This window comes from Entelurus aequoreus, linkage group LG01 (assembly GCF_033978785.1).
Source record: "Entelurus aequoreus isolate RoL-2023_Sb linkage group LG01, RoL_Eaeq_v1.1, whole genome shotgun sequence".
Taxonomy (NCBI): domain Eukaryota; kingdom Metazoa; phylum Chordata; class Actinopteri; order Syngnathiformes; family Syngnathidae; genus Entelurus; species Entelurus aequoreus.
The window spans coordinates 34,306,887-34,333,759 of record NC_084731.1 but is presented as its reverse complement, the minus strand read 5'-3'; the positions used below and the strand labels follow the sequence as shown (position 1 = coordinate 34,333,759).

General features: G+C 40.9%; 1 protein-coding gene across 17 annotated transcripts in view; it reads right to left on the bottom strand.

Annotated features, from left to right (window-relative positions):
• Positions 1-26,873, bottom strand: part of LOC133651013 (calcium-dependent secretion activator 1) — a 241,955-nt gene that overhangs the window by 139,789 nt on the left and 75,293 nt on the right. For all 17 annotated transcript variants that reach the window (XM_062048941.1, XM_062048932.1, XM_062048964.1 and 14 more), the window contains exons 2-3: positions 21,461-21,574; positions 9,554-9,886 (exon numbers count right to left, since the gene is read on the bottom strand). In XM_062048941.1, coding sequence (XP_061904925.1) covers positions 9,554-9,886; positions 21,461-21,574 — 447 coding nt within the window. The remainder of the gene's footprint in view (positions 1-9,553; positions 9,887-21,460; positions 21,575-26,873) is intronic.

Genomic DNA, 26,873 nt, shown 5'->3' with positions numbered 1-26,873 from the left:
AAATGGAGCAATATGAATACCAATAGAAATAGTGCTATTGATAATAAACAATACCAGTACTTTACCTTTATTATCAACAATACAATTGTTCAAATGCAACAATACATATACGTAATGATAACTTCTGATACGAAAGAATGCAGAAAAATGGAGGGGAAGAAAGAGAAGCAACCTACATTAACCTTGTAGATTGTTATAGTAACAATAGGTTAAGCTTTGTCAGTGTGCCATGTGCTATACCCAGTTTACCCTAGGGCATCTGTTCTATGTATAGACCTGATTTGGCGTGTGTGTGTGTGTGTGTGTGTGTGTGTGTGTGTGTGTGTGTGTGTGTGTGTGTGTGTGTGTGTGTGTGTGTGTGTGTGTGTGTGTGTGTGTGTGTGTGTGTGTGTGTGTGTGTGTGTGTGTGTGTGTCTGCTGTCAAAAATAAATAAATAAAAATAAATATATTTTTCTTTTAAGCATATTTACAACCAGCTCAGTGGCCTAGTGGTTAGAGTGTCCGCCCTGAGATCGGTAGGTTGTGAGTTCTAACCCCGGCCGAGTCATACCAAAGACTACAAAAAATGGGACCCATTACCGCCCTGCTTGGCACTCAGCATCAAGGGTTGGAATTGGGGGTTAAATCACCAAATGATTCCTGAGCGCGGCCCACGCTGCTGCTCACTACTCCCTTCACCTCCCAAGGGGGTGAACATGGGGATGGGTCAAATGCAGAAAGACAAATTTTACCACACCCAATGTGTGCGTGACAATCATTGGAACTTTAACTTTAACTTTAACATGTTTTTGGCCTAAATTAAGTGTTAGATGAAGTTGTATCTGCATATTATACATACTGTATTACAGTGTGGTATTTGTTCTATTTTTTCTTAATAATGTGGCGATATTATGAAAATATTTACCAAGCTGAGTTATTTTTCCCGGTTAAAGATTAGAACGCTAACAACAATAGGGCGCTAATCTTGTCCCTACTCTATCTTCACTGTGACAATCTCAAGTTAACTTCTGACAAAATGACTTTTTTTTGATTGATTGACTAAAACTTTTATTAGTAGATTGCACAGTACAGTGCATATTCCGTACAATTGACCACTAAATGGTAACACCCAAATAAGTTTTTCAACTTGTTTAAGTCGGGGTCCACGTAAATCAATTCATGGTAAATTCAAATTCAATTAATGGTTTTCATTAGTGAAACTTAAATGCGAGGGATGTCGAACAACAAGAGCAGGAAGTCGCTGCAGGATGTAGCCGGTCTTGATCGACCTGTAGGAATGCGCACTGCGTGCACAAAGCGTGCATGTTCACATGCAGGACATCACAGACACCAGGGGTTAGTGAGAACAATAATAATAATAACAGTGAGGTAACTAAAACTGACAAACATTAACTGTGACTTTTATGTTTTGCTGGAGTTCACAAACAGAGGGGCGGCCAATATGGAACCAAAACACGGCAAGTAAGATCGGGTATCGGGAAAAAAATGACATTGTAGCAAACATTGTATTGGCTACGAAACAAGTTTTGCCAACAAATAAATTCAAACATTGAAAAAATACATTATTTTTGGTGTATATTTTTTTGTATCATGAAATGTTTTGATGCCAATATTTATATTGTCGTACATTTTTTTCACAGGTTTTTGTTTTCAACTTTTCACATTCGCTTCTCTTTTTTATGCTTTTTGTCTTTTTTGTTTTATATTCACTTCTCTTGTTTACAGTTTTATTTCTTTTTTTCCGGTTTCAAATTAATGGCAGCGGTATGACCTGGGTGGCAGGTGTGTGTGTGTGTGTGTGTGTGTGTGTGTGTGTGTGTGTGTGTGTGTGTGTGTGTGTGTGTGTGTGTGTGTGTGTGTGTGTGTGTGTGTGTATGTGTGTGTGTGAGTGTGTGTGTGTGTGTGTGTGTGTGTGTGTGTGTGTGTGTGTGTGTGTGTGTGTGTGTGTGTGTGTGTGTGTGTGTGTGTGTGTGTGTGTGTGTGTGTGTGTGTGTGTGTGTGTGTGTGTGTGTGTGTAGATATTATATTAATATAATGGCTATATAATTGGTGTGAAAATTGGACTCCTACCTTGGTTAGCTCTGTGACAACCTTCTTAAAGTTTTGTAATCATTCAGAAATATCAAGCAGCTAAAATGTGTGGAGAAAGTGTTTTTCTCATCATGCTTTGTAATGGATTGAATTCTGATTTTTTTTATGGGGCATTGACGTTTTTTTTTTTTATAATATCCACAAATGTTGTTGTATTGTGTTGTATGGAGGATGTCTGTTGGCATTTTGTGTTGGTTCGATTTTTCTTTTGCATCATGACTAGAGAAAGTTGATTGCATTGGGTCATATAAATTATCCTGCACTTAGTTTCTTTCAAAGCATAAGTGGTAATAGACCTGAATTACTCATGTTGCCCACAGGATGGTGACTAAGCAGAGTATAAATTGACTTTCAAACTGAATTGAATTGTCTTTTGGCCAGGTTCCTTATTGACGTCTCGCGGGCCAAATGCCGTATTTTGGGCAGCCTTTGTTTAGTCAATAGGGACAATGTTATAAATAAATGAATAAAAAATATTGGATAGGGACAAGCGGTAGAAAATGGATGGATGTGATCTTTGCATTGTGCAAGTGTACCTTATAAAAAGTGTATGTGTGCGCGTGTGTATAGTGTGTTTGTGCGTGCGTGATTGTGTATGTGTTGGTTGTCTATTGTTGTGCTGTCAGTTACAGATGGAACACATGATTGTGGTGGTGGTCAGTAATCAGTCCATTAGTCACTCCCTGCATTCTGCAGAAATATTCATTACATTTGCAAAAAAATTGAAATCCCAATGGGGTAAAAAACATAGCCTGTGAATCGCATACAAGCCACCAAAATGTGTCATTAAATTCCAGCAGCCGTGAGGCGGATTTGCCTCCTCATGAGGATTTGATCATTGAGCTCAATTGATAGTGGCTTTGCTTACTGAGGAGATGCTGAAAGTCACCATTAGACACGTCTAATATATTCATTACGGCTGCAAAATGGAATAAGAAGTGGCGCCTAAAACAGCTGCGGTAAGCATCTGGAAACCAATTGTTTTATGCAAATGTTTTATTTATTGACAGCCAACATGGAGGTGTGGTAAATTCTGTGTGCTGCTCACTGGCCCTGCAGTGGTGTTACTCACCGGAGGCTATGGATGCAAAGTTGTGACCTCATCCCACATGCGTGTGGATCATCCAAAGTAGGTTAAGCATCTTCAAAGGCTTCACCAAGGAGGCCATGGAAATGTCTCACATTACAAACATGGAGCTAATGAAGCCCGTTGAGCCCATTTTTAACGCCGCCAAACAACACTTTTAGACAATGTCACCTCATGGGTGCAATCACTAACTTTTAAGATCAGGGTTTATCCTTGAAGTAAACACATGTCAGAGCACCAAAGGTATCCTTAATTCATATGGCGCAGTGAAAAGAATGAAGAGGGAATAAATAAGTGCTGCTTTTGACATTCAGAGCAGGAAAGACGGCAGGAGAGGACAATTCTATGTCGCAGTCTGTAATCTGAGAAAGTTCAAGCAGCACTAAGTGGTGTTTTTACTTACTCAAGGGCTCCTTCTATACTTTCCCTAAAGATCATTTTTTTTGGAGTCCCTATTTTCATTCTATCTTAACGATTAGTCGACTGATCGGATTAAAAAGCATACGCAAATTTAGTGGCTGTAATGTAGCCATCGTCTTTTAAATTCAGCTTGAGATATTTTAGGCAGGTGCTATACTGACAACAAATATGACTATTTCATTTATAAATACCGTATTTTTCGGACTGTAAGTCGCAGTTTTTTTCATAGTTTGGCCGGGGGTGCGACTTATACTCAGGAGCAACTTATGTGTCAAATTATTAACACATTACCGTAAAATATCAAATAATGTTATTTAGCTCATTCACGTAAGAGACTAGACGTATAAGATTTCATGGGATTTAGCGATTAGGAGTGACAGATTGTTTGGTAAACGTATAGCATGTTCTATATGTTATAGTTATTTGAATTACTCTTACCATAATATGTTACATTAACATACCAGGCACGTTCTCAGTTGGTTATTTATGCGTCATATAACGTACACTTATTCATATTTATTTTAAATTGTCTTTCAAATGTCTATTCTCGGTGTTGGGTTTTATCAAATAAATTTACCCCAAAAATGCGACTTATATATGTTTTTTTCCTTCGTTATTATGCATTTTCGGCCGGTGCGACTTATACTCCGAAAAATACGGTATGTAATTATACTGTAACTGTAAATTTGCCTGTTACAAAAATAACAAGGACAGGCAAAGTGCTAAAAAAAACCTCAAAGTATAATTTTTATGTAAAACAAGAACATTTAATATAGCAATAATAACAAATGATAAAACACAAAAACTATTTAACTTGATCAAAAACAAAACAAGAATTTTGTGGTGGTGTGTTTAAAAAGCTGCATATAGGTATATTATTGATTATTGATTAACTCCTGGCATTTTTAGCAATTGAATAGACTCAATGTATAGAATTGTGTCATTGATAAAATCTTAACATTTTAGCTATCCAATAAACTATAAACTACATTTTATGATACCGGTGCATTGGTGTCTAATGTTGAGTGTGTGTGTGTGTGTGTGTGTGTGTGTGTGTGTGTGTGTGTGTGTGTGTGTGTGTGTGTGTGTGTGTGTGTGTGTGTGTGTGTGTGTGTGTGTGTGTGTGTGTGTGTGTGTGTGTGTGTGTGTGTGTGTGTGTGTGTGTGTGTGTGTGTGTGTGTGTGTGTGTGTGTGTGTGTGTGTGTGTGTGTGTGTGTGTGTGTGTGTGTGTGCGATTGACATTTGTTATTGTGCCTTTCTTCTTTGACGCTGCTTTAAAAAGTACTTGAAATTATTTATATAAAGTTGAGCTGGCGGACTTTGGCTAAAATGATAGTTAAGGTAAATTTTTACACAACTTAGGCTACGTTCACACTGCAGAGTAAAATGTCCAATCCAGATTTTTTTTGGGCAAATCTGATCTTTTTATGATTTCATTGACATTCCAAAAAAATGTGATGCCTCATGTTTAACGCAAACTGGCCCACATGCAGACATGATGTCATGACGTCACACGTGCTGCAGTGTTGACTGAAGTCAACATGGCTCCAATTCTAGTCAGCCTCCAGCACTGGCACATTTTTGGCAATTTCAAGGATTTTGTCAACATTTTCTCAACCGACTACTCAATCAATCAATCAATCAATGTTTATTTATATAGCCCTAAATCACAAAAGTCTCAAAGGGCTGCACAAGCCACAACGACATCCTCGGCACAGAGCCCACACAAGGGACGTCGATGTGAATGACTACTGCCCGTAGAAGATTAAAAAAGGAAGAGAGCAAGCATTTTGGCCTTTTGCAATTTGTGGGATGTTTACTACGACGTCTTCTCCGATGAGCGTGTTGGGGAGCATGTAGTCGGCGACACATTGGGCCCGATTTCCTAAGATAATACGACGCCCTCAACAGCATGAGTAAACAATAAAATTGCATGTACTATTAGTGGGCGTGTTGCTTATGATCTACAGTGCATCTACATTGACTTCAAGGGAGAGAGACTGGCTGCACTTATGTGCTCAAGACACAAAAAATGCATACTTCAAACATTTTTTATCATTTGGCATATATGTTAGTAATATATATTTTATGTGAAAAAAGACCATTATAAAAAATATTAAATGACAATCAAATGCATCAATTGAATTTGTTGGAATTAGCCACCTAATTCACCCAGCATGCAGTATAAAATATAAAAGGGTGTTGCTGAAAAGAACATGTACACATATTTTTTATTTCTGACCGTCCGAACTTGTTTAAACACATGTAGGATGGAGGATTATCTGTCCTTCGTTTGTCTTTGCAGCACGAGTACTCTTCTTTCCCAGTTGTGTGAGGAACTGTCAGTTTGCGCATCCTTTTAGAAAGTGCTGAATAAAACGCAAAATATTGCTCCCAAAAAGGGGATGAGTATTGATAATTCACGTACTGTATGATATATATATATATTTTCCTCCAGTTATTGTGGCCGTTTTGATGATCAGCATATATTCTGCAAATACAGAGACACCAACTACCGCAAGGTCGTGGCGGTAATCCTAGAATCCGTTGGTGGACACCGGCGGTGAAGGATGCCGTCAAGCTGAAGAAAGAGTCCTATCGAGTTCTTTTGGCTCATCGGACTCCGAAGGCAGCGGACAGGTACCGACAGGCCAAGCGGTGTGCAGCTTCAGCGGTCGCGGAGGCAAAAACTCGGACATGGGAGGAGTTTGGGGAAGCCATGGAAACCGAATTCCGGACAGCTTCGAAGCGATTCTGGACCACCATCCGCCGCCTCAATAAGGGGAAGCAGTGCACTGTCAACACCGTGTATGGTGAGGATGGTGTTTTGCTGACCTCGACTGCGGATGTTGTAGATCGGTGGAGGGAATACTTCGAAGACCTCCTCAATCCCACCAACACGTCTTCCTATGAGGGAGCAGTCCCTGGGGAATCTGTGGTGGGCTCTCCTATTTCTGGGGCTGAGGTTGCTGAGGTAGTTAAAAAGCTCCTCGGTGGCAAGGCCCCGGGGGTGGATGAGATCCGCCCGGAGTTCCTTAAGGCTCTGGATGCTGTGGGGCTCTCTTGGTTGACAAGACTCTGAAGCATCGCGTGGACATCGGGGGCGGTACTGCTGGAGTGGCAGACCGGGGTGGTGGTTCCTCTCTTTAAGAAGGGGAACCGGAGAGTGTGTTCCAACTATCGTGGGATCACACTCCTCAGCCTTCCCGGTAAGGTCTATTCAGGTGTATTGGAGAGGAGGCTATGCCGGATAGTCGAACCTCGGATTCAGGAAGAACAGTGTGGTTTTCGTCCTGGTCGTGGAACTGTGGACCAGCTCTATACTCTCGGCAGGGTCCTGTAGGGGGCATGGGAGTTTGCCCAACCAGTCTACATGTGCTTTGTGGGCTTGGAGAAGGCATTCAACCGTGTCCCACGGGAAGTCCTGTGGGGAGTGCTCAGAGATTATGGGTTATCTGACTGTCTGATTGTGGCGGTCCGCTCCCTGTAAGATCAGTGTCAGAGTTTGGTCCGCATTGCCGGCAGTAAGTCGGACATGTTTCCAGTGAGGGTTGGACTCTGCAAAGGCTGCCCTTTGTCACAGATTCTGTTCATAACTTTTATGGACAGAATTTCTAGGCGCAGTCAAGGTGTTGAGGGGATCTGGTTTGGTGGCTGCAGGATTAGGTCTCTGCTTTTTGCAGATGATGTGGTCCTGATGGCTTCATCTGGCCAGGATCTTCAGCTTTCACTGGATCGGTTCGCAGCTGAGTGTGAAGCGACTGGGATGAGAATCAGCACCTCCAAGTCCGAGTCCATGGTTCTCGCTCAGAAAAGGGTGGAGTGCCATCTCCGGGTTGGGGAGGAGACCTTGCCCCAAGTGGAGGAGTTCAAGTACCTCAGAGTCTTGTTCACGAGTGAAGGAAGAGTGGATCGTGAGATCGAAAGGCGGATCGGTGCGGCGTCTTCAGTAATACGGACGCTGTATCGATCCGTTGTGGTGAAGAAGGAGCTGAGCCGGAAGGCAAAGCTCTCAATTTACCGGTCGATCTACGTTCCCATCCTCACCTATGGTCATGAGCTTTAGGTTATGACCAAAAGGACAAGATCACGGGTACAAGCGGCCGAAATGAGTTTCCTCCGCCGGGTGGCGGGGCTCTCCCTTAGAGATAGGGTGAGAAGCTCTGCCATCCGGGAGGAGCTCAAAGTAAATCCGCTGCTCCTCCACATCGAGAGGAGCCAGATGAGGTGGTTCGGGCATCTGGTCAGGATGCCACCCGAACGCCTCCCTAGGGAGGTGTTTAGGGCACGTCCGACCGGTAGGAGGCCACGGGGAAGACCCAGGACACGTTGGGTAGACTATGTCTCCCGGCTGGCCTGGGAACACCTCGGGATCCCCCGGGAAGAGCTGGACGAAGTGGCTGGATAGAGGAAAGTCTGGCCTTCCCTGCTTAGGCTGCTGCCCCCGTGACCCGACCTCGGATAAGCGGAAGAAGATGGATGGATGGATGGAAAATTATTATTCTATTCACTTAAAAGACACAATTTACTTTGCACACGTTTAGTAGAACTGCTTTGCGTGTACTATCAAGTGAGCACATGTTTTTAATACATGCAAATATTTAGTAAATCAGGCCCTAAATGTGCTTAATAAGAATTAAGATTGACTAATTTCATTCAGAAATATTTATTCATACTGTAAATGTGCTGCTCATTAGGCTGTCACAAAAATAATAACTTATTAAATGTGTTTCCAAATAGGAAACATTGGGGGAATACAACTGAGCTATGTGACATTTTGCCCATTATAAAGCAAGCATTCAAGTGAAAGAATTAGAAAGTCACATAGAGTGTATAACATATTGTGGCCTGGAAGTCAAAATGAAGGTGGAAGCTGTCATGTGTTGGCAGTAGGGGTGCAAAGATTCATCGACACTGTATACAAATATCCACAATACAATTTAGTAAGAGTCGTGTTAGGTCATCACTTGTCAGAGCAACAACATCGCAGGTGAAAACATGTCAAATGTGGAAACATTTTACCCTAATCTTGTTAAAAACATGCCTAGTTCATTTTGCAAAGTGGACCTTGTTTTTCATGGCAGTACATCTGTGATACTGGAGCATTTAAAGCAGATGCAAGATGTCACACATCTGCAATATGCAATCTCAACTCGGTAAGATAGTTGGCTTTTTAACTTGTACTGTAGTTAGCTAACAAGTGTGAGACAAAGTTGTGTGAAAAATAGATTTAACTATCATTTTAGCCAAAGTACGCCAGTTACACTTTGTCTATATTAATTCAAGTGCTTTTTTTATTTGTCAGGAACGTCAGGTGTGAAGGAGCATTGGCACAATAACAAATGTCAATCACACGCAGAGACACACACGTACACACTCGCACATACACACAAGGTACCACGGCTGATATTATAACATAATAAATATGCAATACCAGGAGTTGATCAATAAGCCATAATATACCTGCGTGCTACTTTTTAAACACATTATCACAATTTGCTTGTTTATTTTTAAGGAAGTTGTGAAGTTTTTGTGGTGTGTTTTTATTTATTTATTGTCCTTTGTTTTCATAAAAAAAAATATTAGTTTTTGTCAGCAGTGGGCCTGTTTTTGCTTTTAAATGGACAAAAGTTTAGTAGTTATTTTGTTTTATGTAACAGCCTATTGAGCATCACAACTACAGTATAAATAAATATTTCTGAATGAAGTCGTCATCTTTGTTAGTTCGCACATGCCTAAAATATCTCAAGCGGATTTTAAAAGCAGATGGTTAAATTAGAGCCAGTGATTATTTGTACAATTCATAATCTGATTAGTCGACTAATCGCTAAAATAATTGCTGACTAGTCATTAGTTGCAGCCCTAGTTGGCAGTCGTATTAAAATGGGGTCGCCCAACACCTTCGGTGTGTTTGATGAGCATAAAGGATGTTTTTGTACTGAAATCTTGCGTACCTGACAAGCTTGGTAAAGCAGCTGGTGCTCAAACTTTTTAATGCCGAGGATATTCTGGAACATCTCGTACAGCTGGTCCTTGCTCAGAATGAGCTCAGAGGCAGCGCTGGCTGTCATGCGCTGCTGGGCCTTGCGTGGATCCTCGTCGCCGCGGTAGATGGTGTCGAACTTGGCCATCCAGGAGCTGAGCACCGTCTCCTTGCTTAGGCCGTCGATCTCCGGGAGGCTGCGCACGCGCTTCTCGATGTGCCTCTTGAACACATCCCTGAAGTCGCTCGCCGAGAAGCCTCCGCTCTGGACCATTTTAGCCACGCGGTCGCTCTTTAGGAACACCTTTGTTGTGAGAGACGGGACATAAGAGCAAAGTGGTTACCAATAAATAGCATTATTTCAGTAGAAAAATAGCACTGCTATGCTGATGTTTGGTGGGATACATTGTGACGGTCTACAACAGGGGTCCCCAAACTTTGTGACCCGGGGGCCACAATGGGTTAAAAGAATTTGTCCGGGGGCTGGGCTATTTATCCATTTATCTATCTATTTTTATCTACATATATATAAATATATATATATATATTTTGTTTGTTTGTTTGTTTGTTTGTTTTTTTTTGTCTTGTCCACCCATTTTCCACACAATTTCCCCGTCTGTCTTTTTTTTAATTTTTCTTTCTTTCTTTCCGGTTGCGCCAAACAGTAGATATAATCCCACACTTCTCTTTTGTAAAGTAAATCTGTACAGCATATATGGGCATCTGCATCAACAGCATGATTATGATGGAATGATTATATAATTGTTTTACTTTATTTGTTTATTTCTAACTTGGTAGGTCCTGTGGGATGGATCTGGCCCACAGGCCGTAGTTTGGGGACCCCTGGTCTACAACGACACAAATCTAGTTGTTGTAGCTTTTCATGCCAGCAAGTTCATCAACAATGGCAGCCTGACAGCGCAGCATCAGAGAAACAAAGAAAACATTTTCTGTGGCTGAAAAGCAACCATGCTAAAAAAAAAAAAAATAGCTACCACTGATTCATGCTAGGCAAACAAAACCTACAGAATCAATGATTTGATTAATTATTGTGTCCCCCACTAATTCAGACTGTTTTTTTTATTACCAAAGAATTGTATTTGATTAAAAAATGTATTCGATTCAGATACATTGTTATCTTTGAGCCCTAATCATAAAAAATGTATCTCTGTGTTATATGCCTCTTTAAGTTCAGTTGCTCCAAACTCTCTATCAGTGATAAGAGCCTCGTGGGAGAGCGATCTTAATACCAACATATCCGACCAACACTGGGACTCTGCCCTGAAACTGGTTCACTCCTCCTCAATATGTGCCCGCCATAGTCTCATCCAATGCAAAGTAATCCATAAAATTCATTACACTAACTCAAAACTATCCAAAATCTACCCCACTCTTAGCAATACCTGCAATAGATGCAAACAATCTCCGGCCGATCATGTCCATATGTTCTGGTCCTGCTCTAAACTATGTTCCTTTTGGGAGGATATTTTTGACACGATCGGGAAAGCATACGGTCAAAACTTTCCCCCCAACCCATTATCAGCGTATGCCCCGATAACATGTGCCCGGTATCATTAAAACGCGCTGTTGCTTTTACGACCTTGCTGGCCAGGCGATTGATTTTGTTTAATTGGAAGCTGGCTCGCCCCCCATCACACGGCCGTTGGATTAGAGAGGTTCTCTACAATCTAAAACTAGAAAAACTTAGGTTTTCGCTAAAAGGCTCGGCTCAAGCGATTGAAAGCTCATGGAGTCCTTTCTTGCTGTATGTCAACTCTCTTGATTTATCCCCAGACGCAGATGAGGAATAATCTCCCTTTTATTTATTATTATTATTTTATTTTAATTTTATTTTATTTTATTTTAATTTTATTTTTTCCCTTTCTCTCCTTTCAGCCTGTTTGTCTGTCTCTGGCCTCGTATGTGTGTGTGTATGTGAGGATGTCTGTCTTTGTGGTCTTACTTGTTATATGATTGTGTCATATGTCAATTGTTGGTGTGACCTGAGTGGGGTGGGAGGGTGGTTGGGGATTTGGGTTTTAAGGGAAAGGGTGTGAAGAATTTTCTGACTTTAAAATTGTACTGTTTCGACTTGCACTTTTTTCTGTATTTGAAAATGCCAATAAAAAAAGTTGGATTAAAAAATGTATTCGATTCCTCACAATATTTCTCCGGTGTGCCTACGAAGGATGTGTGTATACAATTATATACACTAAAACCCCTCCACAGTACATTACGATCCAATAAAAACCTGTGTAAAAAAAACTGGAAGGTGCAGAGAGCTGGTTCTAATATAATGACAATTTCATATTGATGAATAATGTAACCACTTTCTGTATCTTTGTTTTCTTCTGTTTATTTCTTTTACCGGTCGTTTATTCCAAGGTGCCACTAGTTGGCAATGTCCTCTTTGGGGCTCCGTTGATTAGTTGTGCCAGTTGGTTAGTGTGCTTGGCTCTCACTAAGTCTACCATGATTAGCTGTTGTTGACGGAAGTAGTGATCATTGCTGTGCACTTTGTGACATCAATGCACCCAGGAAAGAAGGTATGGTGACTATTTTTTAGAATTTTGCCTATCGTTCACAATCATTATGAAAGACATGACGACGGATGGATTTTTTTTTCATGCATTCTAAATATGAAATAAACAAAAATAAAAGTCTGCTTACAGCAGAGATAATAGGAGCTAAACTATTTCGCCCATAAAATCTAATAAATAACCAAAATGCATTTCGATACTTTTCTAAATAAAGGGGACCACAAAAAATGGCATTATTGGCTTTATTTTAACAAAAGTTTTTACTGCACATTAAACATATGTTTCTTATTGCAAAAATAGAATAGTTAACATACTAGACAACTTGTCTTTTAGTAGTAAGTAAGCAAACAAAGGCTCCTAATTTGTCTGCTGACATATGCAATAGCATATTGTGTCATTTTTCATTCTATTATTTTGTCAAAATTATGATGGACAAGCTGTAAAAATCGATTATCAATCCACTTGTTCATTTACTGTTAATATCTATTGTTTTCCTTTTCAACATGTTCTATCGACACTTCTGTTAAAACGTAATAATCACTTATTCTTCTGTTGTTTGGATAATTTACAGTGGTTTTGGATGATACCACAAATTTAGGTATCGATCCGATACCAAGTAGTTACAGGATCATACATTGGTCATATTCAAAGTCCTCATGTGTCAAGGGACATATTTCCTGAGTTTATAAACATAATATGAATTACAAAAAAAGGAAAAAATATTTTGTCAATAAAAAATATTGATGTAATCATAGTAGTATCGACTAGATACGCTCTTGTACTTGATATCATTACAGTGGATGTCAGGTGTATTTGTATTTATTTGGCATTTGTTTACATTCAGGAACGGCATCATTAGTGGTGACGCCGGTGAGCTACGGTGCATAGTGAAGCATGTTTAGCTATTCCTCGTCCTGCAGGGATGATACTTGTAAGAAACTTACTTTATTTGTCGCCATGGAGGCGAGGATTAGTGATTTAAAAGTAGCTAAAACACTGGAGACTGCGGATGGATGTTAGCTGCTGGCTACCTAGCCTTTGTTTAAAGCACGGCTTCCTGAGGGCGTTTCAGTGTTATGACCTCACCTTTATCTTTAGTTTTTAGGCCAAAATGCGTCCTTTCTCCCTTTTCTGTCTACACACCGTGTCTGCTTATAAGTACTGTGTGATTGTGCGCTGCAAAACATGCTCCTATGCTCGTAAAACCAGCAATTAAATGACATGACGACGCGCCGTCATGCCAGTTAAAAAAAAAAAAAAGAAAAAAAAATTGGGGAACCGGTACTTTTTAAACAGAGTATAGTACCATTTTTGATTCATTAGTACCGCGATACTATACTAGTACCGGTATACCGTACAACCCTAGTGCCTATGTTTACATCATCGAGTGGTCTGCTGCTTTCTTGCTTCCCTGCTCCCTCTAAGTATATTGTAGATCATAAATCATGCATCTCACCTGGACAGAAGAAGTCTGAGTAAGTAATCTGACAGATTGGTACACTTTGACAGCCATTTAGGACCCAAAATGGCCAGTACGACACGAAAATACAATTGTTTCCCCCGGCACCCACCCCGTTTCTTCGTGAGTATTATGAGACATTCTTCATTTAAATTGAAATATATGAACATCCCAGCAGTCGGCATCCTAATGACAGCAGACCTTGTACACTAAGAGATGTTTTATTATGTTTTTTGGCGCTCATAAACTCTGCAGTGAGTAATAATCAGTGACGAAGAAAAAAAAAAGCAAACGTGATGTGTTTTTGAAATTAATGCACCACGTATGCCTAAAATGAACAAAATACGTAAATATTAAATGTTATGATAAATGTTCCCGTTACTACATTACATATATACTTACATCATGTATATAAAACCTCAATGAAGGTGTTTGGATGTAGGCGGAAATGCACGGCTCTCATAGGCTCCCTTGTCAGCAGACTTTTGATTGCATTTATTTAACATTTTGAATGCAAAAAAAAAAAATTTGACATCCATCTTCATGTCTTTCATAATGATTGTAAACGATAGGCAAAAGTGCTAAAAAAAAAGTGCAGTTCCCCTATAAAATGACTAAAATAATGCAAATATTACAAGTTATCATTAACGTGCCTGTTACCACTATTTACAGCATGTTTATAAAACCTTGTTGGTGTTTTTTTTATATTTTTCAGAGAGTTTTATTGGAAAAATAGGTCAATCCCAATTACCTGCATTGTTAGCCATCTGTTGCAAGCAGTTTTTGTTTTGCTATTTAGAACGCGCAGAAAAGAGAAATGTGTGTTCTTGTTTCACATAAGGATTATGAATGATGGGTAAAATCCCCAAAAAGTACAGTTCCCTTCTAAATGTACTTAATAATAGAAGTGAGCAACCGTAGATATATCAATGTTGAATTTCATCATATTTACATTACCAATCACAAATTCCTTATTCTTGCGGACTTCAACTATTTACTACCTTAAGCTGACAGTTGCCTTAACTTATAGTGATTTTGCTGTCAATTGTGTTTCCGAGGACGCCGAGCAAGAAGGTAATGGTGGCTTCTCAAACTTTCACAGCTCAAAATGAGCAAAAATGTAAAACCCAAACTTCCTAGAATATAATGTAATTACTGTAACAAAAACACATGGCAGAGCTTATTGAAATAAAAGCTCTAGTTTAAAGTTGTGTACTAGATCACCCTCACAATAAAGATGTAAGAAAGGCTGGCTAAAGTCATTAGTTGCATTATTTGCAACAAACACTGCCGTTATTTGATGTTTCATCACTTTTGTCAAAGTGTATTTACTTGTTAGAGTGGTGTGACTCAGTAAATATTAAACATCTCTTAAACAATCACAAACGAGTTGTTTTATGAAGTAAAACACAACAGGTTGATCACCACATTTATGTTTTAAAATGAAGACCTCATTAAAAATAGATGTGTCTCAAAGGGGAACTGCACTTTCTTGGAATTGTGTGTATCATTCACAGTCTATATGTGGTACAAGGACACATATGTTTTTCTTTTCCTAATGCATTCAAATGTGTAATTTATGGCAAGTATGAGGTGGCTGACAATTCAGCTAATGGGAGTCATCTATTGCGCCTATAAAGCCCTCAAAGAAAAACATCCAAAATCCGCCAATAACACTCCATTTGAATGTTTTGACCTGAACATTAACCGAGTATTGTTATTATAAGCGCTAACGTCAAGAAACTTATTTTAGGTGCACCGTGATCAACTTATACACAGAGATGGTGAGAAAGACACAAAAGGACCCTTGTTTGCGCACACTTTTTTATTTTTATTTTACCTGATTCATTCGTCTTTTAAACAGGAATATATGAACCTCCCTTCAATCGGCATCCCAGTGAGAGCAGACATTGTACAGTAAGTGATTGTTTTATTATGTTTGTATTTTGTATTTCTTGTTTAGTGATGTTTGTTGGATCTGCTTCACAATCAGCAACCAGAGCTTGTAGCTCATCCTCGTTATATTCAGGCTCAAAAATATAAGGCTCTGGATCATCATTTGACCTAAAGTGGTCATTTTTGGCTCTCATAAAGTCTGCCATGAATTGTAGTAGTAGTCTGTGAAATCAATGCGCCGCCGTATGCTTAAAATACGCAAAATACACTTTATTATTATTATTATATTATTATTAGTACATTAGAATTTGTTGAAAGGACTAGTTGGTACAATCGCTGGGCATCCTCCTCCCTGAGCCAGGCTTGCACCTGACCGCATACCTAGGTGACGCTGCTGGGAGGCTTTTCCACCATTGGGACTCATCTTCAGTTGTGTGCCCCAGCGTCACGGGGTGTTTCAGCCTGGCTTACCACAAGACACCCTCTGCCGAGGAAGGGCCCACCCCAGGGTGATCAAATCCCTGGGTGTGTGTGTCCCATTAGGTGTTAGCCTTAGCAGCCCAGCTGGTGTCACTCCTCTTCAATCACAGCCAATGGCTCGTCCTCTCTGCGGTGTTGGCCAGCTCTTTAATGGCCTGTCTGTGAGCCTGCCACCTGACTCCAACCTCCCTAAGGAGCTTCGCTGTTGTGCTGGCTTCAAAGTCCCTACACCCCACCTCTACTGGGCGCACCCTTACCCTCCAGCCTCTGTCCTCTGCCTCAGCTGCTAGGTGGGGGTACTGCACCTTCTTGCGCTCATACGCTTCTTCAATGGCATCCTCCCACAGAACTGTCAGTTCAATGATGTAGACAAGCTGGCAGGTTTTAGTCCAGACCTGGGCAAAATAAGTCCCGGGGGCCGCATGCGGCCCGTTGAGCTTTTCAATCTGACCCGCCAGACATTCCCAAATAATTGTTTTAGATGTTTAAGATGTAAAGTGTAGCTGCCATTATGATGTGCAGTGATGTTTTCTAATGACCGGAAGTCTTCAACTATACTAAGTCTTTCAATGCTTGGAATCTGCATCTTATACTAGTTAATATGGTCATCTAATTAGTTACTATGGTCATCTAATTACATACTATGGTCACTATGAGATATCTCAGATTGTAGGTGGGGGTTTTCTCACTATGTTTGTTGCATTTTGGTTGCGTTTCGGTTTATTGTAAAATATGTTGTCAATATTCGGTGTTTTATCTTTCATAGTTAATATTGTAAATCCCACATTCATTATTTTCATGTACATTCTGGGTGTCTCATTCAGTAAAAAAAATTCAAATTCCATTCCGTTTGTTAATCAATCAATCAGCTTTATTGTCCATTCTTACATGTACAAGACACATAAGAACTGAAATTACATTTTCGGCACAATCCCGCTAAGAGCAGACATACGTTACAGGGAGACAAGACGGGACCGCCAACGGATCAGCCTCACTTAGGCGCTCCTCAAAAAGGTGGGAAAAAGGTGACATTGGGGGGAGGGTGGAAGTAAAAAAAATATCAGTCTGAGGCTGGACCCTCAGGAATGGTCCAGACTGAGTCCGAGGAAAAAAACCTCACATAGCATGGCACACATAAACAAGGTACATTTAATCACAACAAACTCGCAACAAAGTCATCCAACAGGACCTTGGAGGCCAGCAGCTGCTGATTAAGCGCTGCTCAGCCCCCACAACCCCGGAGGAATAAAGCATTGGTGAAGGCGTTGATTGGGGAAGGGTATGTGCGTGCATGTATGCCCAATTAACTTGGGTGAGATGTTGGATTGTCTTTATGGGCCGAGGCCGGCCCCAAGAGTTCAAGAGTTCAAGAGTCCGACCCAGGTGCTTTTGAAGAAAAGGGAAAGGTCAAAAGCGTCCATCTTTGAGGAGTCCTCGGGGGAGTGTTTTCAAACAGCCTGTTCCTCAAGGCCATTCGAGGGAGTCAAATCGTAGATTAAGATGTTGTTTTTTTCTTCGAGCAGTCAAAACAATGACATTCCTGCTCTATATGCTGGCTCTGACAATTCCAATTTATTCTTTCTGTAACATCATCAAGATCGAATCTACCTTGCGATTCAAATCAGCAATCGCTCCAGTCTGTGATCCCACAGCACGACCCATTCCTTCCATTGCGTTGAACAGCCTGTTGGCCCCTTGAGTGGCTGCCATCGTCTTCCGAATTTGACGATACACCAGAGCAATGCCCAGCCCAATCAGCAAATGCCCTGCGATCACAGCTCCAAATAGGTAGATGTCTTCCACGTCCTCGATGGAAAGGACTGAGAGGCACATGATTCTCCAAGTATTCCAGGAATCTCTCACGTACCCCGCAGCAATGGTTCCATCAGGGCAGCCAGGCTCCCCCGAGCCTCTTTTCCTTGTCGAAAAGACTGTGTCAATTGCGTCGAGAGTCCAGTTGATCAAATTCATTTTGATGTTTAGATTTGAGGACAGCTCAAGAAAAGAGGCTTCAAAATAGTTCAAACAAGACAAAAACAAAGAGAGCAAGCAGGGAGGGAAGGAGGGAGCGGAGAGAGATGCGACCGCCCTCACCAGTGGCAAGACAGAAAAAGCGGTCTGTCATAACATTTTTAGCTTTCAATCATTATTGTAAGGTTTTGTATTAATGTTTCTAAAAATAGATATACCGGCCCCCAGACACACTTTTTTATCTAAATCTGGCCCCCTGAGTAAAATAATTGCCCAGGCCTGTTTTAGACATACTTTCCAACCCTCCCGGTTTTACCGGGAGACTCCCGGAATTCAGCGCCTCTCCCGATAACCTCCCGGAAGAAATTTTCTCCCGATAAACTCCCGGAATTCAGCCGGAGCTGGAGGCCACGCCCCCTCCAGCTCAATGCGGACCTGAGTGGGGACAGCGGCGACAGTCTGTTTTCACGTCCGCTTTCCCACGATATAAACAGCGTGCCTGCCCAATCACGTTATAACTGTAGAATGATCGAGGGCGAGTTGTTGGTTTCTTATGTGGGTTTATTGTTAGGCAGTTTCATTAACGTCCTCCCAGCGCGGTAACAACACACAACAACAGCAGTCATGTTTTCGTCTACCGTAAAGCAGTTCGTCTGCCGTAAACAGCAATGTTGTGACACTCTTAAACAGGACAATACTGCCATTTACTGGATAGCCTCCGGAACACTGAAATTCAAGTATTTATTTTATTTATATGTATAAAAAAATAAATATAAGTATGTATATATATATAGCTAGAATTCACTGAAAGTCAAGTATTTCATACACACACAAATATATATATATATATATATATATATATATATATATATATATATATATATATATATATATATATATATATATGTAAATATACTCCTCCCCTCTTAACCACGGCCCCAACCACGCCCCCCGCCCCCAACCACAAACCCCCGCCCCGCCCTCGCCCCACCCCACCCCCCACCTCCCGGAATCGGAGGTCTCAAGGTTGGCAAGTATTGTTTTAGACCATAGGACGAGGTCTGGACGCAGGGTGGTCGTTGCGATCTCTGGGGGGAAAATGAGCCTCTGCTCCAAGTCGACTCTTACATATATACTTATACTTATATACCTACAGCATGTATATAACACGTTGATGGAAGTTGATGGGGTTTTTGGATGTTTTTATAGATGCTTTATAATCCCATTATCGCCATTGTAAACTGACTGTTGTGAGCATTTATTTACAAGTTAGAATGCAAAAAAAAAAAGAAAAACTTATGTGTTCTTGTCTCACGTAAGGATTGTATATGATGGAGAAAAAAAAGTACAGTTCCCCTTTAATATGTTTTTAAAGTGATCTTGTTTTCTTTGATTACTTTAAGGCAGGGGTTCTTAACCTTTTTGACCTCGGGGCCCAACTTTTCCACAACAGAGGAACCTGGCCGGGACCAACTCAAATATTAACACTGAATTAGTAATCTTCCTTTAGATTTGAATCGTATTCAATAATTATATCTAAATTATTTATAGTTTAACAAGATAAAGCTTGTCAAATGATATGAAAGCATGTGTTAATCACAAAGATTATTATCAAGGCTTAGGTCATGCTGATTACAAAAATAAATAATAAACAAATATACTGCAAAAAAAGGGACTTAAAAAAATGTACATACAATTACGCCGTGCTATTATCTTCAATAAACTGTCAATACAATGTAAGTGCAAATGAAAATACAGCTTCACCAGTTTAGTCATGATTTTTGCGCTTAAGAAACTTCTCCATGCCTTCAGATCCAGACTTCTTCTCTTTGTTTGATATCGTCATTTCTGCCACAAGTGGTCGAAAAGTGTATTACAACTGAGTACCGTTATTGGGCGACCCTCCCGAGGGGCGCTTGCGGTCCAAAAATGGGCCACCTCGAACAGGAGACTTAAGTTCAGACCTCAGTGTTGGAGCTCAAGTCAGCTCAGTCCTTGAGTGTGCAGGTGCACTGCGGTACAGCAGTTTACCCCAAGTTAATGGCTTGTGTACGTTTTTACAATACTACACTACTATTGCTACATAATATCTTGGAGTAAAGACGTGTTTTACAGAACCAAACATGCATTCCTTCACCTGTCACAACATTAGAAAACACTCTAATGGAAATGACTGCTGTAATTTGATTATTGCTGTAGTATATGTAGTATTTTTGCTGCCATGGAGGCAAGAGTAAGAAACCCATAGCAGCTTTGTACTGGCTATGGACATACTTTAGCTAATAGTTTATCACCTCTGTGATGAGGCTACAATTGACGACGCTTCGTTGCACAGGTTTTTATTGCCAAAGCAAATGAATGTCTTCTTTTTAGAGGATTAATAAAGTTGATCTTTCCAGCTAGGTTGTTGTGATCACATGACTCTGCATGCTCGATCCAGGCACTGCTGGATAGAAGTGCTGGGAGTCTCTAATCGACTCTAATATGCGCTAATAAGCGCTAATATGCTAGATGTTAGCCGTAGCCTATTATAATCCGAAACAGTTTTTTCTGCTGATATCAGACCAATATCTCATATCAATATGGGATCGGGACACCCCTAATTGATGTATGGTGGACTTATGAGAGTATAGTATGATGCTGATGACCACATCACCTTTTCACTCTAACCGGTACCGGTACCAAAATATTAGTACTGGGACAACCATAAAATGCATAAATAAAAATAATCGTCATGTCTCTCATAATTTTCGTGAACAATAGGCAAAATTCCAAAAAAATTAATGACAATCGATTAATAGATAATATGGGAATCCAGTCTATCTGGAAGCCAACGGTTGTCATGGAGGGTCTTCTTCCGGGCTCGGCCGGGTCATCCCAAAGCTACGCATGGAAGAGCGATCCACCTTGGGTCACAACATAAGCATACAGTATAGCACATTACAGTACATCAATGACGAACTGTCACATGCAGGTTAAGCTCTAATTAACCTCTATAGCCATTTACGCAATGTATAAGGATTCATCTGCAGTTTTCCCATTATGCCTTTGCATGTTTTTTCGATGAAGAATTAGCCTTTTGACATTCCCTATTATGTGTCCTACAGCTTCATAATATGCACGATAATAACGACGGGCTTCATGATGTGGATGGAAGAGTGGGCTCAGAAAGGCGGTTGTGTCAGACACAAAGTCTGACTCATTCATAATCTGCACAGTGAGAAACCTCAGCCACCATTTTAATGCTCAGCTGCTGCAATTCCAGCATTTTGACATGGAAACTGGAGCAGTTATGTGTGGGGCTTTTTTTTTGCTTGTTTTAATTTATGGCTTAAAAGCTGCACGGCTCAACTCTGAACATAGAGTGCCAGATACCAGGCATGTCCCAAATTGCTACAGGCAGCCATATCATCATCAGCAGAAATGTACTTATACATACAGTACATTGAATTCACAAAGTCCTCCAGCCTATGCTCTGAGGAATAATGCTTCTGATTGAGTGTGTGTTGCTGGGATTATGGTGTGCTGGTACCTCATAGTAGCTCTGCACAGCGTTGATGAATGCTTCATCGGCCACAATTTGCGTGTCTCCATTTAGGAAGGCCTGGAAGCGATCCTTGGTCTGCTGAAGCTGCTGCTTGCTTATCTGTGGAGGCAAGGACAAACAAGAACAAGGCAACATTAAAACCAGATTAGACAACACTGTCAAAATTAGCGTGAACGATGCTATCAGCCAAGTTTTCCTACATTCTTGTCCAATCAGCCCAAGACTTTATCTTGTGCTAAGCACTCCCAGGCAAGCTGGGAGACGTATTCCACCGCTGCATCCTCATCTGGGCTGACATGCTCTTCCAGTGTGCAACTTTTAGAGACAGGAGCTCCACTGGGCCCACAAAACACACCAAGAGGAAGCTGTCAGCGCAAAAGTAGGAGAAGCTCAATGACAAGCCCCTAAAATCTCTCCGCATCCAAAGACATCGCAGCGAGAGCTAGTCCATCTTATCTGATTGGATCTGCAATCTTATTCTTCCAGGCACCCTGCCGGGTTCGTGACCTCGGTTGCGAGCGAGTAGCGAAGATTGACTGTTAAATCGAGAGCTTAGCTTTACAGATCCGCTCCCGTCTTTACCCGCCACTGCTGATGTAAAGCCTGCAGCGACGCAGCCATGCTTCTGAGCGGCAGTCAATCTTAAAGTCGTTTTTATTATTATACATCCCTCATGAGTAAAACTCAAATGTTGCTGACTTCTTCCTTAAAGGCCTACTGAAACCCACTACTGCCGACCATGCAGTCTGATAGTTTATATATCAATGATGAAATCTTAACATTGCAACACATGCCAATACGGCCGGGTTAACTTAAAAAGTGCAATTTTAAATTTCCCGGGAAACTTCCGCTTGAAAACGTCTATGTATGATGACGTATGCGCGTGACGTCACGGCGGCAACGGAGGTATTCGGACCCAATGTGTCACCATACAAACTGCTCTGTTTTCATCGAAAAATTCCACAGTATTCTGGACATCTGTGTTGGTGAATCTTTTGCAATTTGTTTAATGGACAATGGAGACTGCAAAGAAGAAAGTTGTAGGTGCGATCGGTGTATTAGCAGCGGACTACAGCAACACAACCAGGAGGTTGTGTTGTGTTTGAGCTGGATAGCAGACGCACTACCGGGAGTACAGCTTTGGCTTCCAAACATTTGATCGCTTGCCCGTACGTGCGTGTCGCTATGTGCATGTCATGTACGTAACTTTGGGGAAATATATGTTTCTTGCCGACTCTGATGGCGGCCGGGGTGTCGTCGAAAGCTACAACGCCCGCCGCCACCGCCGCTCCGTAGTTAGCTTCAATTGTTAAGCTTCGCCAAGCTGTAAATTATTAACCGTGTATTTACATGTTCATGGTTTAATAGTATTGTTGATCTTCTGTCTATCCTTCCACTCAGGGTTTTTTTAAATTTTGTTTCTATCTGCATTTGAGCCTGATGCTATAACGTTAGCTCCGTAGCTAAGTTAGCTTCGTAGCTAAGTTAGCTTCAATTGTTAAGCTTCGCCAAGCTGGAAATTATTAACCGTGTATTTACATGTTCATGGTTTAATAGTATTGTTGATCTTCTGTCTATCCTTTCAGTCAGGGTTTTTTAAAATGTTGTTTCTATCTGCATTTGAGCCTGATGCTATCACGTTAGCTCTGTAGCTAAAGAGCTTCACCGATGTATTGTTGTGGAGATAAAAGTCACTGTGAATGTCCATTTCGCGTTCTCGACTCATTTTCAAGAGGATATAGTATCCGAGGTGGTTTAAAATACAAATCCGTGATCCACAATAGAAAAAGGAGAAAGTGTGGAATCCAATGAACCCTTGTACCTAAGTTACGGTCAGAGCGAAAAAAGATACACCCTGCACTATACTCTAGTCCAGGGGTCGGCAACCTTTACCACTCAAAGAGCCATTTTGGCAAGTTTCACAAATTAAAGAAAATAATGGGAGCCACAAAAAAAAATTTAAATTTTAAATGAAAAACACTGCATACAAAGCTTGAATTGCTTTGTGCTATGTTAACCAGGGGTCTCAGACACACGCACCGGCACATACTTTAATATGGAAATTTGATATTAGGGCGGCCCGCGAGTTTTGAATGAATGGCGCTTGATAGCGTCATGCTTGCCAACCCTCTCATTATTTCCGGGAGACTCCCGAATATCAGGACGTGATGGCACTGCTTTTGGCACCCTCTACAGTTTGCTCAAACAGTGTACCTGCTCGACCACATGTAGAATGCAGCTTCAGCTGGCGTACTAGGTCAGCAGCCACACAGCTTACACTGACGGTAGCCGTAAAAAAAAAAATTTAACACTGTTACGTTACAAATATGCGCCACACTTTGAACCCACACCAAAAAAGAATGACAAACACATTTCTGGAGAACATCTGCACTGTAACACAACATAAACACAACACAACAAATACCCAGAATCCCATGCAGCACTAACTCTTCCGCTCAACCGACGCACGGAGGGGGGGGGGGGGGGGGGGGGGGTTGATGTGTGGGGGGGTTTGGTGGTAGCGGGGGTGTATAATCTAGACCGGAAGAGTTAGGGCTGCATGGGATTCTGGGTATTGGTTGTGTTGTGTTTATGTTGTGTTACGGTGGGATGTTCTCCAGAAATGTGTTTTTCATACTTTTTTGCTGTGGGTTCACAGTGTGGCGCATATTTGTAACGTAACAGTGTTAAAGTTGTTTTATACGGCTACCGCCAGTGTAAGCTGTGTGGCTGATGACTAAGTATGCTTTGCTGTCTCCTACGTGTGCGAATAAAAGCGACATACAACATGTGGCCGGGCTGGCACGCTGTTTGTAAATGCTATAGAGGAGAATTACTGCAGTGCATTTAGGGCACGCCCTTAATTTAGTAATCAGAGTGAAAATAGGATTATATTTGCCCTGGGAGTTAACTAGGAGAGGCACTGAGATCCAGAAGTCTCCTGGGAAAATTGGGGGGGTCGGCAAGTATGCAGCTGAGCCGCATCAGAGTGGTCAAAGAGCCGCATGCGGCTCCGAAGCCGCGGGTTGCCAACCCCTGCTCTAGTCCTTCACTCTAACGTTCCTCATCCACGAATCTTTCATCCTCGCTCAAATTAATGGGGTAATCGTCGCTTTCTCGGTCCGAATCTCTCTCGCTCCATTGTAAACAACGGGGAATTGTGAGGAATCCTTCCTCCTGTGACGTCACGCTACTTCCGATATAGGCAAGATTTTTTTTTATCAGCGACCAAAAGTTGCGAACTTTATCGTCGTTGTTCTATACTAAATCCTTTCAGCAAAAATATGGCAATATTGCGAAATGATCAAGTATAACACAGAATGGATCTGCTATTCCCGTTTAAATAAAAAAAATTCATTTCAGTAGGCCTTTAAAATGCACTAAGTAAACTGTGCACCACATGTGGGGAATAATGGATATTGTAGGTCACAGTCCAAAAGCATCTTCAAATAGAAAAAAAGAGTTAGATGAAAGCTCAGCAGCATGTATGTATTGTTATAAAGTCTACTGCACAAAGAATATGTCCCTGTGGGTTCTGGAGATGAAATTCTTTATTAAAGAATTACAAGAATGCCAGACAACTAGTGAGGGAAGGCAGGAGGAGTGTAACTGTGCACCACCATCACGGTTCGGTACATACTTCCATTTTAACATCACTGTTCCGATCATTTTGGGTCCAGTAAGGAAACAAAATGCAAAAAAAAACCCCGCTTACCTTTATTGGTTTTTCAAATAAAAGCTCAGAAAACTATTATTCGATAAATGCAAATATCCAAAATACATACAGTACAGGCCAAAAGTTTGGACACACCTTCTCATTTCAATGTGTTTTCTTAATTTTCATGACTATTTACATTGTAGATTGTCACTGAAGGCATCAAAACTATGACACCTGTGACGTGAAAACCATTTCAGGTGACTACTTCTTGAAGCTCATCAACAGAATGCCAAGAGTGTGCAAAACAGTAATCAGAGCAAAGGGAGGCTATTTTGAAGAAACTAGATTATAAAACATGTTCTCAGTTATTTCACCTTTTTTTGTTAAGTACATAACTCCACATGTGTTCATTCATAGTCTTGATGCCTTCAGTGACAATCTACAATGTAAATAGTCATGAAAATAAAGAAAACCCGTTGAATGAGAAGGTGTGGCCAAACGTTTGGCCTGTACTGTATATTAGAAAAGGTATATTGTGGCAGCCACTAGAGGACATACCTCTCACTTAGTAGGCTTGTGGGTTTGTGGGCGTGGTTGGTGAGCAGAGTTTTTGGAGGCGCATATTTTTTGGCACCAGAACAGTATTTCCTGTTTGGCGTTCTATGTTGACAGTCTTACAATAAAGACGTGTTATGAAGCAGCAATTTTGCGTTCTTTCTTACTGCCACAATATAATAGATGCAGTAGTACCTCAACTTACGAGTTGAATTGGTTATGTGACGTAAAACTTGTATTGTGAAACAGTGTCGCCCATTGAAATTAATTAATCTATTTTTTAGACATTAAATATTGTATGAATACAATATAAAACTATACGAGTGTTCTGTAGTAATGTAATAATAATGTACAACTGTCATCTTGGAGGGTGGACTTCTACGGCAGGGGTATTCAACTTAATTGTTTGTATTTATTTCCAGAAAGCTAAGGATTGTGGGGTTTGGACTTCTCCCTTCAGTATTTGTTTTATTTGGTATATTCCGGAGAACCAGCATCCTCTACAGTAGACATTTGATTTTGGTTTATTTATTTTGCCAGAGTTACAGGAGTGTTCTGCTGTTTATAAGGACCATCTGCAAAAATTTGAGTGTCTCACAAGTTTTTTGTACTGAACAGTTGAATAACCCAAATGATGAAAAAGAGGGGACTTAAAATGGAACTTTGAGGAACACCACTAGTTTAACTAAGGAAGTTGAACAAATGACTACTGACTGCATGTGAGTTAAACAATTTACAGAAACACTTTAGTTACATTACAAAAACAAATTGTAACTGTCAAAAAGGAGAATTAAAGGGGTGCCTTGAGAAACACCTCAAATTCCAAATGGCGCGTTTAAAGGAAGTATGAAGGAAGGCAAGATTGTTTTATAAATATCTCCACAATGCCTCCATGGTTTGATTTCAAATGTTCAGGACTTACGCAGATCCCAAATACACGAAAACCTGTACCAATAGGTAAGGAAAGTTGGTTTTGCATAGTAGGTCCATTTTAAAGCGGCGTAACTTTTCTCTCAGATGGCAACTGAATTGAATGTTTGCCTTGGGTCAAAATATGTTGGCGCCGCACATGCAAAGTTGGTGCTTGGTCAGCCACTCCGTGCTGTGGGTGAGTTTTTGTCAGAGACTTACGCCTAGCAGCCTTTTTGCAAAGGGGCCTTTAACTCCTGATCCTGTTCACCAATG